The sequence below is a fragment of the Chiloscyllium plagiosum genome, unplaced genomic scaffold (assembly GCF_037043375.1).
Source record: "Chiloscyllium plagiosum isolate Xiang-an unplaced genomic scaffold, Cpla_swu_hap1 HiC_scaffold_19, whole genome shotgun sequence".
NCBI classification, from domain to species: Eukaryota; Metazoa; Chordata; class Chondrichthyes; order Orectolobiformes; family Hemiscylliidae; genus Chiloscyllium; species Chiloscyllium plagiosum.
This window is the reverse complement of record NW_028270157.1, coordinates 30051998-30070125: the sequence shown is the minus strand read 5'-3', so window position 1 is coordinate 30070125 and position 18128 is coordinate 30051998. Positions and strand designations below refer to the sequence as shown.

The 18128-nt window shown below is 39.5% G+C and overlaps 1 protein-coding gene across 1 annotated transcript; it reads left to right on the top strand.

Annotated features, from left to right (window-relative positions):
* Positions 1-15704: 15704 nt before the first annotated feature.
* LOC122559390 (interleukin-22-like) lies at positions 15705-17677 on the top strand. The gene is made up of 5 exons (XM_043708839.2): positions 15705-15962; positions 16052-16117; positions 16232-16381; positions 16852-16914; positions 17321-17677. The coding sequence occupies exons 1-5, from the start codon at positions 15798-15800 to the stop codon at positions 17423-17425; spliced, it is 549 nt and encodes a 182-aa protein (XP_043564774.1). The 5' UTR covers positions 15705-15797; the 3' UTR covers positions 17426-17677.
* Positions 17678-18128: the final 451 nt, after the last annotated feature.

The following is an 18128-nucleotide window of genomic DNA, read 5'->3' as shown; positions in this document are numbered from 1 at the left end:
TATGTTAGACCTGTCATTCCAGGGATCATCCGTGTGAATCTCCGCTGGACACGTTCCATGCCAGTATGTCCTTCCTGAGGTGTGGGGACCAAAACTGGACACAGTACTCCAAATGGGGCCTAACCAGAGCTTTATAAAGTCTTAGTAGTACATCTCTGCTTTTATATTCCAACCCTCTTGAGATAAGAGACAACATTGCATTCGTTTTCTTAATCACGGACTCAACCTGCATGTTTACCTTTAGAGAATCCTCGACTAGCACTCCCAGATCCCTTTGTGCTTTGGCTTTATTAATTTTCTCACCATTTAGAAAGTAGTCTATGCTTTTATTCTTTTTGCCAAAGTGCAAGACCTCGCACTTGCTCACGTTAAATTCCATCAGCCATTTCCTGGACCACTCTCCCAACCTGTCTAGATCCTTCTGTAGCCTCCCCACTTCCTCAGTACTACCTGCCTGTCCACCTAACTTCGTATCATCGGCAAACTTCGCTAGAATGCCCCCGGTTCCCTCATCCAAATCATTAATATATAATGCGAACAGCTGTGGCCTCAGCACCGAACCCTGCGGGACACCGCTCGTCACCGGCTGCCATTCTGAAAAAGAACCTTTTATCCCAACTCTCTGCCTTCTGTTAGACAGCCAATCCTCAATCCATCCCAGCAGCTCACCTCGAACACCATGGGCCCCCACCTTGCTCAGCAGCCTCCCGTGTGGCACCTTATCAAAGGCCTTTTGAAAGTCTAGATAGACCACATCCACTGGGTTTCCCTGGTCTAACCTACTTGTTACCTCTTCAAAAAATTCCAACAGGTTTGTCAGGCATGACCTCCCTTTACTAAATCCATGTTGACTTGTTCTCCAGGGACGCTCCAGGGAAAACAACCCCAGCCTATTCAGCCTCTCCCTGAAATTCAAATCCTCCAACCCTGGCAACATCCTTGTAAATCTTTTCCTGGACCCTTTCAAGTTTCACAACAATCTTCTGATAGGAAGGAGACCAGAATTGCATGCAATATTCCAAAAGGGGCCTGACTAATGTCCTGTACAGCTGCAAAATGTCCTTGCAACTGCTATGCTTGCATACCAAATGCTTTCTTCACTATCCTATCTATCTGCAACTCCACTTTCAAGGAGCTATAAACATGCACTCCAAGATCTCTGTTCAGCAACACTCCCCAGGATCTTTCCATTAAGTGTATAAGTCCTGCTGTGATTTGCTTTTCCAAAATGCAGCACCTCACATTTATCTAAATTAAACTCCACTTGTCACTCCTTAGCCCATTGGCCCATCTGATCAAGATCCTGTTATACTCTGAGGTAACTTTCATCACTGTTCACTACACCTCCAATTTTGGGGTCATCTGCAAATTTAGTAACTATACTACTTATGTTCACATGATTTGGAGGTCTTGGTGTTGGACTGAGGTGTACCCAAGTTAAAAATCACACAACACCAGGTTATTGCCCAACAGGTTTATTTGGAAGCACCAGCTTTTGGAACGCTGCTCAGGATAACCACCTGATAAAGGAGCAGCACTCCAAAAGCTAGTGCTTCCAAATAAACCTGTTGGACTATAACCTGGTGGTGTGATTTTTAACTATGTTCACATGCAAATCATTTAAATAAATGATGAAAAGTAGTGGACCCAGCACTGATCCTTGTGGCACATCACTGGTCACACTCCTCCAGTCTGAAAAGCAACCCTCAACCATCACCTATGTCTTCTACCTTGGAGCCAGTTCTGTACCCTAATGACTAGTTCTCCCTGTAGTCCATGGGAGCTAACCTTGCTAAACACTTTATCATGAGGAACCTTGTTGAATGCCTTAGTGAAGTCCATATAGATCATGTCCACTGCTCTGCCCTCATCAATAAATTCATTACTTCTTCAAAAACTCAATCAAGTTTGTGAGGCATGCACAGAGCCATGCCGGCTATGCCTAATCAGTCCTCGCCTTTCTAAATGCATCTAAATCCTGTTCCTCAGGATTCCCTCCAACTTGCCCACCACTGATGTCAGGCTCATCAGTCTATAGTTCCCTGGATTTTCCTTACCACCTTTCCTTTCCTTTCTTAAATAGTGGCACCACATTAGCCAACCTCCAGTCTTCCAACTCCACACCTGTGACTATCGATGATACAAATATCTCAGCAAGAGGCCCAGCAATCACTTCCCTAGCTTCCCACAGAGTTCTTGGGTACACCTGATCAGGTCCTGGGGATTCATCCACTTTTATGCATTTCAAGACATCCAGCATCTCCTCCTCTGTCATATGGAAGTTTTTCAAGACGTCACCATCTATTTCTACACATTCTATATCTTGTATATGCTTCTCCACAGTAAACGCTGATGCAAAATACTCATTTAGTATCTGCCCATCTCCTGTGACTCCATGTATACACTGCCTTGCTGATCTTTGAGGGGGTCCTATTCTCTCCATCGTTACCCTCTTATCCTTAATGTTTTTGTAAAAATCTCTTTGGATTCTCCTTAGCCCTATGTGCCATAGCTATTTCATGTCCCCTTTTTGCCCTCCTGATTTCCCTGTTAAGTATACCCCTACTGCCTTTATACCCTTCTAAGGATTCACTCGATCTCTGATGTCTATACTTGACATATGCTTCCTTCTTCTTAACCAAGTCCTCAATTTCTTCAGTCATCTAGCACTCTCTGCACCTACCAGCCTTTCCTTTCAACCTTACAGAAATATACTTTCTCTGCATTCTCATTATCTCATTTCTGAAGGCTTCCCACTTTCCAGCTGTCCTTTTACCTGGGAACATCTGCCTCCAATCAGCTTTTGAAAGTTCTTGCCTAATACTGTCAAAATTGGCCTTTCTTCAATTTAGAACTTCAACTTTTAGATCTGGTTTATCCTTTCTCATCACTATTTAAAAACTAATAGAATTATGGTTGCTGGCCCCAAAGTGCTCCCCTACTGACACCTCAGTCACATGCCAGGCCTTATTTCCCAAGAGTAGGTCAGGTTTTGCACCTTCTCTAGTAGGTACATCCACATACTGAATCAGAATTTTTTCTTGTGTACACTTAAATTTCTGTCCATCTAAACCCTTACCACTACGGCAGTCCCAGACTATGTTTGGAAAGTTGAAATCCCCTACCATAACCACCCTATTATTACAACTGAAATCTCCTTACAAATTTATTTCTCAATTTCCTGCTGACTATGAGGGGATCTATAATACAACCCCAATAAGGTGATCATTCCTTTCTTATTTCTTAGTTCCAATCAAATAATTTGCCTGGATGTATTTCCAGGAATATCCTCCCTAAGTATAGCAGTAATGCTATCCATTATCCAAGATGCCAATCCCATTTCTGTCCTTCCTATTCCATTTGTATCCTGGAATATTAAGTTGCCATTCTTGTCTATCCCTGAGTCATGTCTCTGTAATTGGCATAATTGCATGGGACTGCTATCAGTCCCTGCTTATGGGATTGAGACAAAGAGGAGAAGGACTAGCAGGAGGTCACTGTACACATTGGAACTAATGATATAGGGAGGGAAAATGATGAAATTCTGAAGGGAGAATATAGAAAGTTAGGCAGGAATTTAAAAATGAGGTTTTGAGGGTAGTATTATCTGGATTAAGTCTGGTGTTACGAGCTAGTGAGGGTAGGAATAGGAGGATAGAACAGATGAATGTATGGCTGAGGAGCTGGTCCAGGGGTGAAAGGTTCACATTTCTGGATCATTGGAATCTCTTCTGGTGTAGAAGTGACCTGTACAAGAAGGATGGATTACACTTGAATTGAAAGGGGACTAATATACTGGCAGGGAGATTTGACTCGAGCTGCTCGGGAGCATTTAAACTAGTAAAGTCGGTGGGGGGTGGGGGAGTGCAATATTGGGGAAAGAGATCAATCTGAGACTGGTACAGTTAGGAAAGGAACAAGTCAAACAGTCATTGCAGGCAAGAACAAAGCAGAGAACACGGTAGGACTGATAAATTAAACTGAGATGAACTCAGGGCATGGTTAGGGACATGGCATTGTTAGCAGAAGTGTCTGTCTGTGCCTCTGATTAGAGAGTCCCCTATCGCAATTGCTCGCTTGTACCCCAATTATATTTGAGTCAGTCTTGATACCAGAAACTTGGCTGTTCATGCTATATTCCCTTGAGAGTCCACATCCCCCCTCCCCCACCCCCTGACATTTTCCAAAGCAATATACTTGTTTGAAATGGGAATAGCACTACCTGCCTCCCCCTCCTATCTTTCCTGGAGTTAACCCGTCTACCTGATTGTATCTGCGTCTTTCTATCTTTCTATAACTGCTATCCATCACACCCCCTAGCTCTTGTAAATTCGTCATTGCGTCTAACTGCTGCAACAACCAATCCATGCGATCCAATAGGATTTGCTCCCAAAGTTGCTTCCTGTAGACACAATCATCAGTAATATGGAAACTCTCCCTAAACTCCCACGTCCAACAGTAAGAGTGTATTACTCTACTAAAGGCCATCTCTGCTCCTTCATAATCTACAGACCCAGAAAACAGCACCGTTTTATTGCTCTAAAAAGAAAGTGCTCTGGATTAACTTAGTACTTATAGATTATGTTTTAAAAATTTAATCAAGACACAGATCTCAATAAAACATAATCAATTAAAAGAACACACTCTACTCAGTAATTTAGACCTGCAGCAAGCTTACAGCAAGTAAAAGCTATACACTTATCTGTTCCTGCACTGTGAGCTCTCTCACATAGGTTCCTCCAAGGTCAGCTGTGCATTTCACTGTTTTGTTAATTTTTCCTGGACACACTCTGACGTCCAGGGATAATGAACTCAAACAACAGAGGCAGTAATTGTGCAGATTTACTGCTGTGTCAGCACTGTAGCTCCCTCTTTCTCTCTCCCTCACTGACCATGTGGTTGCGACTTTTTGTCTGTCTTCCTCCTTTTATTGTAAACTGTTGATGTTCCAAAATTGATCCTTGTGGTTTACCATGCATTATATCTTGCCAATATAGAAAAACCCAACCTATCACAATTCTCTGCTTCCCGTTAGCCAGCCAATCTTCTAATCATGCCAATATGCTTCCCCCTACACGAGGAGATTTTATTTTTTGCATTTACCTTTGATGTGGCAACATATCAAATGTCTTCTGAAAACTAAAGCACCGTACATCCAATTGGTCCCCTTTATTCACAGCACAGGTTACCTCCTCAAAATTCTCCAGTAGTTTGGTCAAACATGATTTCCCTTTAATAAAATCCAATCTCTACCCAATTACTTCATACTTACCTAAGTACTCTGCTGTAACTTATTTAATAAATGCTTCTAACGTTTTCCCTATGATAGATATTAAGATAACTGGCCTGTAGGTTCTTGCTTTCTGTCTCTTTTTTTGAATAAAGGAGTTGCATTCACTGTCATCTAATCTAGATGATTATCCCTAAATCAACAAGTTTTTGCAAAATGAAAACCAAAGCAGTGATTATATCATTATCCACTTATTTCAAAACCCTAGGATGAAGTCCATCAGCCTGCAAATCCAACAATTTGTTTGGTATCGCTTCTCTGGTCATTGTGATTTTCCTGACTTCAGATCACACTTCAATTTCCTGATTTATCATTGGTTCTGGGATGTTACGTGTATCCTTTTTAGGGAAGACTGATGCAAAATGATTGTTCAAAATATCTGCCATTGCTTATTTTCCATGTTTACTTCTCTCGTCTCATTTTCTATCAGACTAACACTTGCTTTATTAACTATTCTTTTAAATATCTGTTGAAGCCATTACTATCTGCTTCTATATTTCTGACCAGCTTTCTCTCATACTTTAATTTTTCACTTTTTTGGGTCATTCTTTGCTGTCCAATCTTCTAAACTGCCCCTATCTTTGCAGATTGATATGCTTTTTCTTTAAGCTTGATACTATCTTTATCATTTCTCAATAACCACAGATGGTTAGAATTAGATTTTTTTCCTACTCAGTGGAACGTATCTATTCCGTGTATCATGAAATATTCTTTTAAATGTCTATCTCTGCATCTCTATTGACCTATTTTTTTAATGCCAATTCGCTTTAGCCAGTTTTGCTTTCATGCTCTCATTGCAGCCCTTATTTAATTTTTAGAACATCCTTCTGGATTTGCTCCTTTCTCTCTCAAACTACCATTTGCTAACCCAGTCATCTCTCCCCTTTTTGCTACCATCCTGTCCTTACTAAATGCCATGTAGTCTTCAACAGTCAGATATCAATTCATGTCACCCTGCAACCGTGGATTTGTAACTATGCCAGATTGTGCTTGTTCATTATTATTTGCACTCTCAGTTCATCTTTCGTTTTGAATGCTACATACATTCAGATATAGGGTTTTTAGTTTCATACTCTTAATCTCTTTGTAGATTTTAGTCTTATCTGTTGGTTGACTTTTGATTTATAGATTCTCTCTCTTCCTGCCATTGTCTCTTTATTACTTCTCTTTGGCCTTGACTCTACTCTTTGATCCCTGCCCCGCTATTCAATTTAAAACTATCTCTACTATCTTGGTTGTGTAGTTGACAAGAATACTGTCCCCAGATCAAGTCAAATGAAGACCATCTGATTTCCCTCGTTGTGATGCAGTGATGCTATGAACTAGAAACTCCTTTTCCCAAGCCAGTCTTTTAGATGTGGATTCAGCTCTCTCATTTGATTTGCCCCATGCTAATTTGGATGTGGCACATGTGATAATGCAGAGATTGTGACCTTTGAGATTCTGCTTCTAATTTGGTACCTAGTCCCTCATACTGACTAATCTAAAGTTCTTTCGATTTGAGAATTGTTCCTTTAGATTGCAAAATTGATCATATTGTCAAGCTATTTAAGAAGGTTGAGGGAAATTAGAGGATTACAATCTAATGTTTTTGGATAATTTAAAATCTTTAATTAAAAATAGAGTGATTGAACACTGAATTTTTTCAGTTCATCAGAGTGAGATAGTGTAGATTTGCAAAAGGTAAGACATGTCTTATGAACTTGAATTTTTTGAAGAAGTAATTAAAACAGTGGGGAGCGAATTGGCTATGTATGTTATTTACGTGAACTTCCATAAATTGTTGGCTCAAGTTCCTCCGAGGCTATCAACTAATGTTGAAGCTGATAGAATTGAAGGCAAATTATGATAAAGTTTTGGAATTGGCTGAGCAGAAGGACACAGAGGGTAAGGATAATGGGCAGTTACTCTAATTGGCATCATGCAATTAATGTCCTGTAACTATTCAATGTATTAATTGATAAGTTAATGATGGGGTAGAAAGCCTCATGTCCAGATTTTGTAATGATACTGTAAACTGTGTAATAGAAATAAAACAAAGAAGTATGGATAAACTAAGAGAATGTACAGAAATGTGACAAATGGATTTCAATGTAAGTAGACATGAGGTCATCCACTTTGGATTTATAAAAAGTAGGAGAGTGCTTTCTAAATGGTGAGAAGTTATGAACAGTGATGATCCAATGGGAATTTAGTACATTAAGATGCTGTCAACAGCTTCAGAAAATATCAAAAAAGTCTTAGCAACTGTTAAGCTTTATATCCAGAGGATCAAAATGTAAGGGGATTGAACTCATATTTCAGGTGTAGTCTAACAGAGACTTTGCAGAGCTGCAGTACTGTGAGGACCAGACCAACACATTGGCCTTGGAGGGAGAACAACATGGATTTACTAAAATCATTCCTGGATTCCAAGGGTAAACCAGAAAAGAAGAATAAATTAATTGTGGTTAATAGATAATTTGTTTGAAGTTATCAAGAGGAACTATTAGGATAGGTAAGAACTTATTTCTGCTGCATACAGAGGTTCAGACTCGGGGGTATTGTCTCAAAGATTAGAACCAGACCTTTCACCAATTGAATGAGGAAGGTGTGTACGCATTAGGTGGTAGTAGTTTGAAGCTCTCTTCAACAAACAAATCAGTTGTAAATTCTTTATTTGAGGTTGATAACTTTGAAGATTTTAAGCAATATGAGAAAAAGGCAGTATGTGGAGTTAGGTTGCTGATCAGTCCTGATCTCATTGAAAGGAAATCAGTCTCAAGTGACAAAAGAACTTTTTCCTGTTCCTGTGTCCCTATGTAACATTTGAAATTAGATCTTTTTTAATCAGGATTCCTGATGAAGGGCTTTTGTCCAAAACATCGATTTACTGCTCCTTGGATGCTGTTTGACCTGCTGTGCTTTTCCAGCACCATTCTAATCTTGACTCTAATTTCCAGCATCTGCAATACTCATCTCCACCTCTGTTCTTCCACCCTATCACAGATATTCCTTTTGTCTTTGTTCCATTAATCTTTCGCTTAAAACTTATTACACATTTAATTTTTCCCAGTTCTAATGAAATGTCATGATTTAGAGATGCCGGTGTTGGACTGGGGTGTACAAAGTTCAAAATCATACAACACCAGGTTATAGTCCAACAGGTTTAATTGGAAACATCAGCTTTCAGAGCACTGCTCCTTCATCAGATGGTTGTGGAGTACACAATTGTAAGACACAGAATTTATAGCAAAACTAATGAAGGGTCACAGGCCTGAAGCAGTAACTAGTTTCTCTCTATATAGATGCTGTCTAGTCTATTGTTTTGCACACTCCTGCCTCTCAGCATTTTCATATTTCTGACATTAGCAGCATTCTGCTTTTTGATCAGCCATAGCATTTTCCTGCTTTTGCAGGACATAGGTCACATGTCCTCTTAAAATGGTATGACTACTCAAGACCATTCCAGCTCTCTGTGGAACATTCCAGTCCGTCACATTGATCCACTCTATGGCTGTCGTCTTGTAAGTTTATTCCCAACAACAGCCCATTCAATTTCCTTTTCCTTTCATCACTGATGTCTCCTGTTTGACTACTTCCAAAAGCAATGAGGTCCAGGTTATTGCTACTCATTACGTGAAAAGAAACTCTCTTGTATACTTCTCTTGGCCAAAACTTTCAATCAGGTATCCCTAATCATTGATCCATCTTTTTTTTTGGGGGGGGGAGAGTTTGGAGAGAAAAAAGCATTTTTTGACTACCTTATCTAAAGTTGTCATGGTCTTAGACAACTCATCATCAAATCCCCCTTAATCTCCTTTCCAGCAAGAACAACTTCAGCTTTGTTGACCTAACCTTGTAACTAAAATCGCTCATCCTGGGAACCACGTGAGTTGAGAGAAGCTGTTCTAAGTGCTGGAGGTGGTCAGAATTCATCGGTGAAATAAAAAAAATGACTGCAGCCATGTCCATGAACTGCTGTAATCAGTACAGTATTTGATGACGGACCTTGTGTAATCCTGCGAGGATGTGACCAGACTGTCTACAATCACTGTGGTTCTTTGTGGAAACCATGATAAAAGAAAAAGAGGATCACATTTTTTATGTTTCATACAGGTAACCTAAGAGACTGACTTGCTGGTATGGCTCTGTGAGTTTCAAAATAATGTTAACAGTCCAGGTTCAATTCTGTTCTGGCTGAGGTACACTCAGGATCTACTTTCATGGCCTGCCCCTGAGAGTTGAAGGCGATGGCAAACTGTCAAGAAACAGATGAAACGTCCATAAAGAGCTGAAGAACCTGCCAGTTATCACTCTTTGGCCGCCAGTAATTCTGTTGCTGCATTGCTACCGTACGAGGCATGGAGTGTCGTGAACTGATAATCATATATTGTCAACTGCTATGGAAACACGATTAAAAAAAAAACTTTTCTTTCAAAACAGCTACTACCAACAACTCCAAAAAAGAAATCCAGCGTACAGTGTAAGAATAACAACTGGCAACTTCAAAGAGTTCGATTCTTTTAAAAGTAACAAAATTAATTTCTGCTGTCCGCAGTTCAGTAAGTGATTGATTAGCATAGCTAATGTATCTTTCTCTATAAAAGTACGAACGTGCCAAAACACAGCATCATATAAAATGCTTATTTGTATTTCTTTGTGCACGAGCATCTTACAATGTCGAGAAGTGACGGTTATTTGTAAAATTCACAAATATAAAACAAAGCGGCGTTTTTTTTCTTGCATATAAACTGTAAAGATTTGCATATTTGAAGAGCTTTCCAGGAAAGGGCTGCAACTCGCCCAATATTTCCTCTGTCAACTGCATGCAGTGATCGAAAGTTAGGTGCTCTGGTTTCGGAGAGAGTCCCCTGCCACACGTGCAGCTAGCTCACCTTAGTAGCAGCATTCCGCTTACAGCGAGAGAACTGCGGGGAACTCCGCGACCGAGGTGGCTATCAGTGGCCAGCAGTATCCCACCGTGTGTGGGAAGGCTTCGGCTAAAGCAGCGCCGAGTCCCCACGCTGACAAGGAGCTGTGAACTCAGAGGGAGTTTTAGCATCAGAAACAGCATGTACACCCAAATGGACAAGATTCATCAATGATCTGTGACAGACATTTATCACAAATTGCCGATACTGCAAATGATGGGGGTGCTTGGTTGGATCTGCAAGTTACAGTCGCTTGTATACACATTAATTCCCAACAATGCCCAAATTTTGCATCTCAGCACGCTCCCCGGTTAGAAACACCGAACATTTATAGCACAGAAGGCAGTGATTTAATCCATTCTGCTATGTACATTTTTCAACATTCTGTTACTTAAAGGAACCAGATCTCTCTTATTTCTGTGTCTCAGACACCTGCTGCAGTGTCTAATGTTATAAGAGTATAGATTAGAGTGGTGCTGGAAAAGCACAGCAGGTCAGGCAGCATCCGAAGAGCAAGAAAATCGACGTTTCGGGCAAAAGCCCTTCATCAGGAATTCCTGACGTTTTATCCGAAACGTCCATTTTCCTGCTCCTCGGATGCTGCCCGACCTGCTGTGCTTTTCCAGCATCACTCTAATCTAGACTCTGGTTTCCAGCATCTGCAGTCCTCACTTTTGCCTAATGTCATAAGAGTCCATTAAACAGTTCACTTATTTCAATCATAGCTTAAGCATTACTCAGAAAATGATCTACCTCCCTTAAATGTTATTCACTAAAATATTGGTTTCACATTCGTTGCAGTTACTACCTGAGAGTTCATCCTCTAAATAGACTCACAGCCAATGCAGCATACTCGCTACTGGGATGCAGGCACTGCTGGGATTGTTGGCCGTTGTTGATTAGCGAGAAGTTTTTTTCAGATTCTCTACAGTGTGGAAACAGGCCCTTGGGCCCAACCAGTCGACAGGACTCTCTGCAGAGTAACCCACCCAGACCCATTTCCCTCTGACTGATGCAACTAACACTATGGGCATTTAGAATGGCCAATTCACCTGACCTGCACATCTTTGGACTGTGGGAGGAAACCCACGCAGACACAAGGAGAATGTGCAAACTCCACACAGTCACCCGAGGCTGGAATCGAACCTGGGACTCTGGTACAGTGAGGCAGCAGTGCTAACCACTGAACCACCGTGCTGCTAGTAAAACATTCTGTTAAGCTATTTGCATTTAGATTAGATTTGCCGACAGTGTGGAAACAGGCCCTTCAGCCCAACAAGTTACCCTCAGAAGAGTAACCCACCCAGACCCATTTCCCTCTGACTAATGCACCTAACACTATGGGCAATTTAGTTTGGTCAATTCACCTGACCTGCACATCTTCGGATTGTGGGTGAAAACCAGAGCACCTGGAGGAAACACACACAGACATGGGGAGAATGTGCATACTCCACACAGACAGTGATGAAATGTCCCCAGAATGTTTAGTTAAGGAGCTTTAGCCAAATAGTGTATAACATAAACTAATATATCTGCATCTTTCTTTCTAGGTGGTGGAGATTGCAGATTTGAAAGATGCTGCTGAGAATTCTCCACTATTTGCTGCTGTGCATCAATTCATAATGCACATTGCAGCCACATTTCTATACTGAGGCAAGACAGATTTAGTGAATATGGTGACACTCAAGCTGACTGCTTCATTTCATAATCTTAGGGGGTTGTAAGATTCACTGTCAAAACTAGCATCTGTTACCTGTAATAGGGAAGAAAAAGCAAGATTTAGCAAGGAATATTCAGAAGGTGAATTGCTGTTTCCATTATTTTTTCTTCTAGAATCTCTCTGCTGGTACATGTGCATGGTAGCCTCAAGTGCACAAAATGCAATTTTCAATAAATCTCCATTTCTAAATAAATGGGAGGGATAGCATATTTCAATGGTTATAAACATTCAGCCTCAACAATAACACTTATATATTCTGAAGTTTTTACATTTTCTATTAAATTAACAATGCACTTAGTCATGTACAGTGAAATGACTGATTTTTAAATCAACAGATAATATTTCACTGATGACCTTCAAAGGCACGCAAAGTGGTTGAGTTTTCCGTAGGCTTTACATTGTTTGACAGCAACAGGACACAATCCAGTGTGGATAAGCAACACCACAGTGGAATAAGTTGCAACTCTATTCCTGAGACTGGTGTCATTGCTTTGCAGCTGGTTCCCTGCAATTACCAGCATTCACAGGAGTTGGAATGTGGGATTTATTGTCCATGGCCTCGACCTCAGTGACTCTGGACTCTGAAAGTTAAAAAAAAATGATTTTGGCATCTCTGATATCTTTATGTGTTTTTGGAATAGTTGTCTGGGGACAGGGGCAACATTTTGTTGAGTTGTAGCTATTTTCATCTCATGTAGGTATAATTGTGTTGAAAACACCTTCAAATCCTTTACCTCCATGTGGAAAAGTATGACCTTTTCCTTCTTTCATTTGTGATTGTGAAATCTGCTATTATTCTTTCAAAACATTGCAGCCACTATTGCCGACATGGGAATGCGGATAAAAACTCCAAATACATAAAGAAATGGTAGATTAGCATTGACAATGCAATTTTAATCAGCAATACAGTGCCATTGTGTACTCAAAGGCCCATGATCACATTTCTTTCATAAGCAAAATCTATTTGTAATGCCCTGAAATTATTATACTTTGGTTCAGGTGTTTTATTTTGCAATATCAGTCTGTGCGTACACAATACAGGCTTTCCTGTTACCAAGGCCTGAAACTGGAATGTCTCTTGTGTGTCTAAAACAAGCTGCAGGTGTAAAGTGTTCCCTAATCCAATTTAAAACATCAGCAGAAAGTAGAAAAATCTTTCAAACATTGTACATCAATGAACACAATGTTGCATAAGTTCATTCTCTTCATTGACATTGTGAAGCTTTTCAATAGGAATAACAAGATTTAGAAAAATTGAGGAAGGAGCATTCACAATCAGACTGCAAGTGCTGTTAAAACACGGGCTCCTGTATTCTTCTTCTAGACTTCTTCTACTGGTACATGTATGACTATGGTGGCCTTAAGTTGAAAAAAAAACACAATGCAATTTTCAACATTTTCCATTCCTAACTGATCTTGATAGGTTGGTGTGAGCTGGTTTCTTGAGCTACTGCAGCCAATCTTGTGGCATCAGTGGAAAATTATGAGAGGGCCTCTCTTTGTTGAGATAGTCATTGCCTGACACTAATGTAGTATATATGTTACTTTTGGTACTGGTGCAAGTTTTGACACACTTCGACATGGAATGCTTCATTATTTCAGAAACTGCAAATGGAGCTGAACACTTGCAAAGAGAAAACAGCCTACTTCTCATTTCATAATCAAAGAAAGGCCACCAATGAAGCAATTGAAAATAGTTAATTTGATACCTGTGTCCTGGGACTGAGATGATGACAATCACAACCATCTTTCTTTGTGCTTGGTGTGAATCCAGTCACTGGAGTAATTTCTTTGAGATCCCCATTGAATTTAGTTTTTCCCAGGCTCTTTGATATCACATTGAATTGAATGCTTTCTTGATGTTGAGGAAAGTCATTCTCACTATAACTCTAGAGTTCTGCTCTGATGTCCATGTTTGAATTAAAGCTGCAGTGAAGGCAGAGCTGGAGTGGTGCTTGTGAAAGCCAAACTGGGCAACTGTGCATATGTTACTGCTAAGTATCTGCAGATTGATAAACCTTTTGATGGTTGTTCTCAGCTCTGCTAATGATTGGGAATAGGCTAATTCCATTTTAACTGAGGACTGGACAACTTTCTTCAATTTTTGGTAGATAGCAGGGAATTGCTCTTAAGTACCTTTAGTATAGTGTGAAACAGATTGACTCAAGCCTGGGATCTGCGAAGCTGGAAACTTCAGGAGGAGGTTAAGAAAGATAATCACTCAGAACTTTTGGCTGAACATCATTGCAACTATCATTCAAACCATTGAAAGGTACAGACCCAAACCATCATAATCTGTGGTGTCTCTCTTCAGATACTGACCGACCCATGAAAATATTTTTCTGTTTTACTTCAGATTCCAATCATAGGTAGTTTTTGTTTTATTTTTACAGGGTAGGTTTCTGCTATAATTTCTAACAGATCATGATTATTGTTCTAAAATGAAGGTATACTTCATAGCACTTATTTTGAATCAAAGCTATTTCATCTAAGAAAGCAGCAACTAATACTAACGTAATTATATATCATCTTTTGTATAAATAAAGTGAGAACTGGACAAATGGCTGAGAAATGATGCTATACTTGCCAACTTTAGAGAGGTAAGGCAGATTTGAGACGGGAGACTAATTGGAGAGGGGGTGGTTCAATATGTTTCTTTTCATGATAGAGGCTGTGACAGTGACTTTAAAAGGCAAAGTTACAGTGGTGGAAAACAAACAGAGGTTTCAACAATGTTGGCAAACACAAAGGCTAGACATGCGGTGTTGTGTTCAGTATGGGTAAACTGAGAGCAGGAACTGGGTATTATTGAAGAGTTTGCAAAGGGTGAGGAAAGAAAATAGAGAGAAGCAGAATGATGGAGGATTGGGTGGTGGTGCTGTTGGGAGTGGGATTTGGGAGTAGATGGGGAAGAAGGAGAGGTCGGTGGAGTGAACTGGGAAAGGCTTAAGGTGACAGATAAGAAGGCATAGATGATGGCAATTTTAGAGGTGAAGAAATTGAGGAAATCTCATCATTGGGTATAGAAGATTAGAAAGGAGGGGATACATGAAATTATTTTGTTGGTGTTGGTCCTTAATTAAGACAGAAAGTGCCACAAAATATGTCTACATTGATTCTGCCATGACTCCTACACCAAGTCGTCTTTTGACAGACCTTCTAATACAAAATGTATTGAGTTCAACCTTTGCAATGAATGAAAATAGACCTTGGAAGAACGCGACCTGCTTTGCAGTTTGCTGAAGAATTCAGAGCCTGTTATTAAAAGCACTATTAGATGGACACGCAGCTTTTCAACGTTCAATGGCAGAGATCATCAACAATTTGCTATTGTAAGTCCGCCTGGGGGCTCTGCAACCTTTCTGCAATCGCTTGATCGGGTTATGTGATAAACTCTTAAGTACCAAATATTCATGCTTCTCGTTTAGTTAAAAGGTAAAACAGTGTTTTATATTTATTGTAAATATGTGTATTGTAAGAGACCAGAGTGGAAAATTACTATTGTAAGGCAATACATCGAAATAATAGATAGTTTCTGAAAAGTTCTTTTTTAGGTAGAAAAAGCTGACTAAATGATCTCATACCGAGCGCAATCAATTTGCACACTCAGCAAAACATTCGGCTTATTACCTGGAAGAAAGCGGAAACTTGATGAGTAAATGATAGACGTCATAAGGTCATTCAGGGAAATTTTCGTACTACCAATGAACGATATATAAACAATGCAAGGTGGTGTAAAGATTCAGAAAATTAAGTCCTGTGTATAACTTGGTGCAGCACAATATCAGCCAGCCTCATCTTAACCTTGATTAACGTGAAGAGTAAGACGACTTTGATTTGCAAGTGGACCAGCTCTGTCTCATAATATTCCTCCATGATGTACTTCTTCCAGGGTTTAGCAGCACTGGTACTTGGCTATTTTGCAGTCATGGCCAGTTGTGCACCTTGGTTGAAATCAAGGCACCATAACATGGTTTGCCATGTGGAAGAACAGTTGCTACGATATATGAGACACAAATTCCATGCCCTGTCTGACGAGGTAAGAAAAAGACCACCGTTTTTCAATCTATTCCATGCAATTCACGTGGAGTTTTTAATAACATTAATTCAAATGTATCATTTTCACAGGCTCAAAAGATCGACACGGATACTGACACAAGACTTATAGGAAAAGATTTATTTCAAGGACTCCAGGTAAAACTTTGGCCTGATACTATCTTCATTCTTCAAGCTGACTGAATGCAAATTGGTTAGCATGGAGGGTTTTTATTTGTAGAGTAAATGAAATATGGCTGGTTTATTTTGCAGGGGCATGGTAGATGCTACGTGCTTAAGGAGGTGATTGATTTCTACCTTGGAAACGTCCTATCATCTGAGGACCTGCATGCCAAATATTCACATCTAAAGGAGATCAAGGAGTTTCTGGCTCTTCTGACGAAACAGCACATGTCCGATTGCGTAAGCATCTCCTTATCTCTGTTGATTTTGTAGTAGATGCACTCGAGGCTGAAGCACACAAAACCAGAAAGTGCTGGAGAAATTCAACATCATCTGTAGAAAGAGAAACAGAGATAACTTTCGAGACCTGTGACCTTTCTTAGAATGAAAGTAGCTAGGGAAAGGTAATATTTATATCTCCCACTACTTGTTGAAGGGTCACTGGATTCAAAAGGTTAATTGTGTTTTCTCTGGTTGGATGCTGCCTGATCTGCAGAGTTTCTTCAGCAATTTCTGTTTTTGTTTCAGATTTCCAGAGTCTGCAGTTTTTTGTTTTATTTGTGCACAGGGTGTCTTCAAAAGACACTAGAAGAGTGTTATAACACTCCATTTGGAGGATAAAACGTTAATACCAACTATAGTAAAAAAAAGTATTTTCTGCTAACAACTTGCTAAATGTTTGTAATTGATTTACTTGTGTTTTTTTTTAGAATACAAAAAACAGAACTCAAGCAAAACATAACATTGATCTACTAAAACAGAAACTGAACCAGGTAATGATTGAAGTAAATTGCCCACACATTGCATGTTTTTGGCATAACCTAACCATGAAGATGTTAATTGTAATACTCTCTGACAATCCTGGTAATCATTTCGACAAAACTGATTCATTTTGTCTTTGAGAGCCATTATTCTTAAATAAAAGTTAAAAATGCTGAAAATATTCAGCAGATCAGGCAGAATGATGTATCCTCGGATGCTGCCTGACCTACAGAGTATTTCCACTATTTTTTCTTTTCTTTTACAATATTTTAATCTTAAAGTAATCACTGGTCTAAGACTGAGAGGCAAACAGAATTGATCTCACCAGAGTTCAGCTGCATGATACTCAGTTGTCTGCATATATGCCAATGAATAGCATTGATTGACTGACTGTTATTTTTGCTAATGTTTTTCCAGCTCAGTGAGAAGAGGGCAGCCAAGGTCATAGGAGAGCTATTCATGCTTCTTCAGGAGATTGGAAAGTATTGTTCAGTACCAAACATGAAGGAACCTGGTCACTAGAGGAAACCAGTAGCTGACGAATAATGGAACCCTGTCAAGACCATTGAATATCTGTTATAATTTCTGAAGGACACATTTTCTTAACTTAACAACAGAGAATATTTATTTCTGATGTATTTATTGTGTATAATTTTATACACATCATTGTATTTACTTACTGTAAACTATGTGTAGCAATCAGCATTGCTAAGTGGCATAAAATTTAAGATTGTGTCTTTAATTTTTAAAAATAAATATTTTTAATAACACAGAGTATTTGATCAATTCATTTTTTTGCCATTTACGTAGTAGGTGTTTTCTGTAGAAAATGTTCTCTATCCAGCTTAGATGGATATAATATATAAACCATTACGTTATTGCAGATTACAACTTATTCCTATGTTGAATGGTCTAGTGCCTAACTTGCAAATAAAACAAATAATTAGTGCAAAAGATAAACTAAATTACACTTTCCCCTTTAAAATTGGAAGTCAATAATATTCAAATTTTGTTGACTGTAGAAAGATTCTTGTTCATTTAGTTGATGAGTTTAATGGAAAATGACCTCCAAGCCACTCCCCATCCTAACTTGAAATATATTGCAATTCCTTCACCATCGTTAGTCAAAATCCTTGAATTCTCTCCCTGGTGGCATTCTGAGTCAACCCACAACAGGTGGAGCGCAGCAGTTGAAGAAAGTAGCTTGCTACCACCTTCTCAAGGG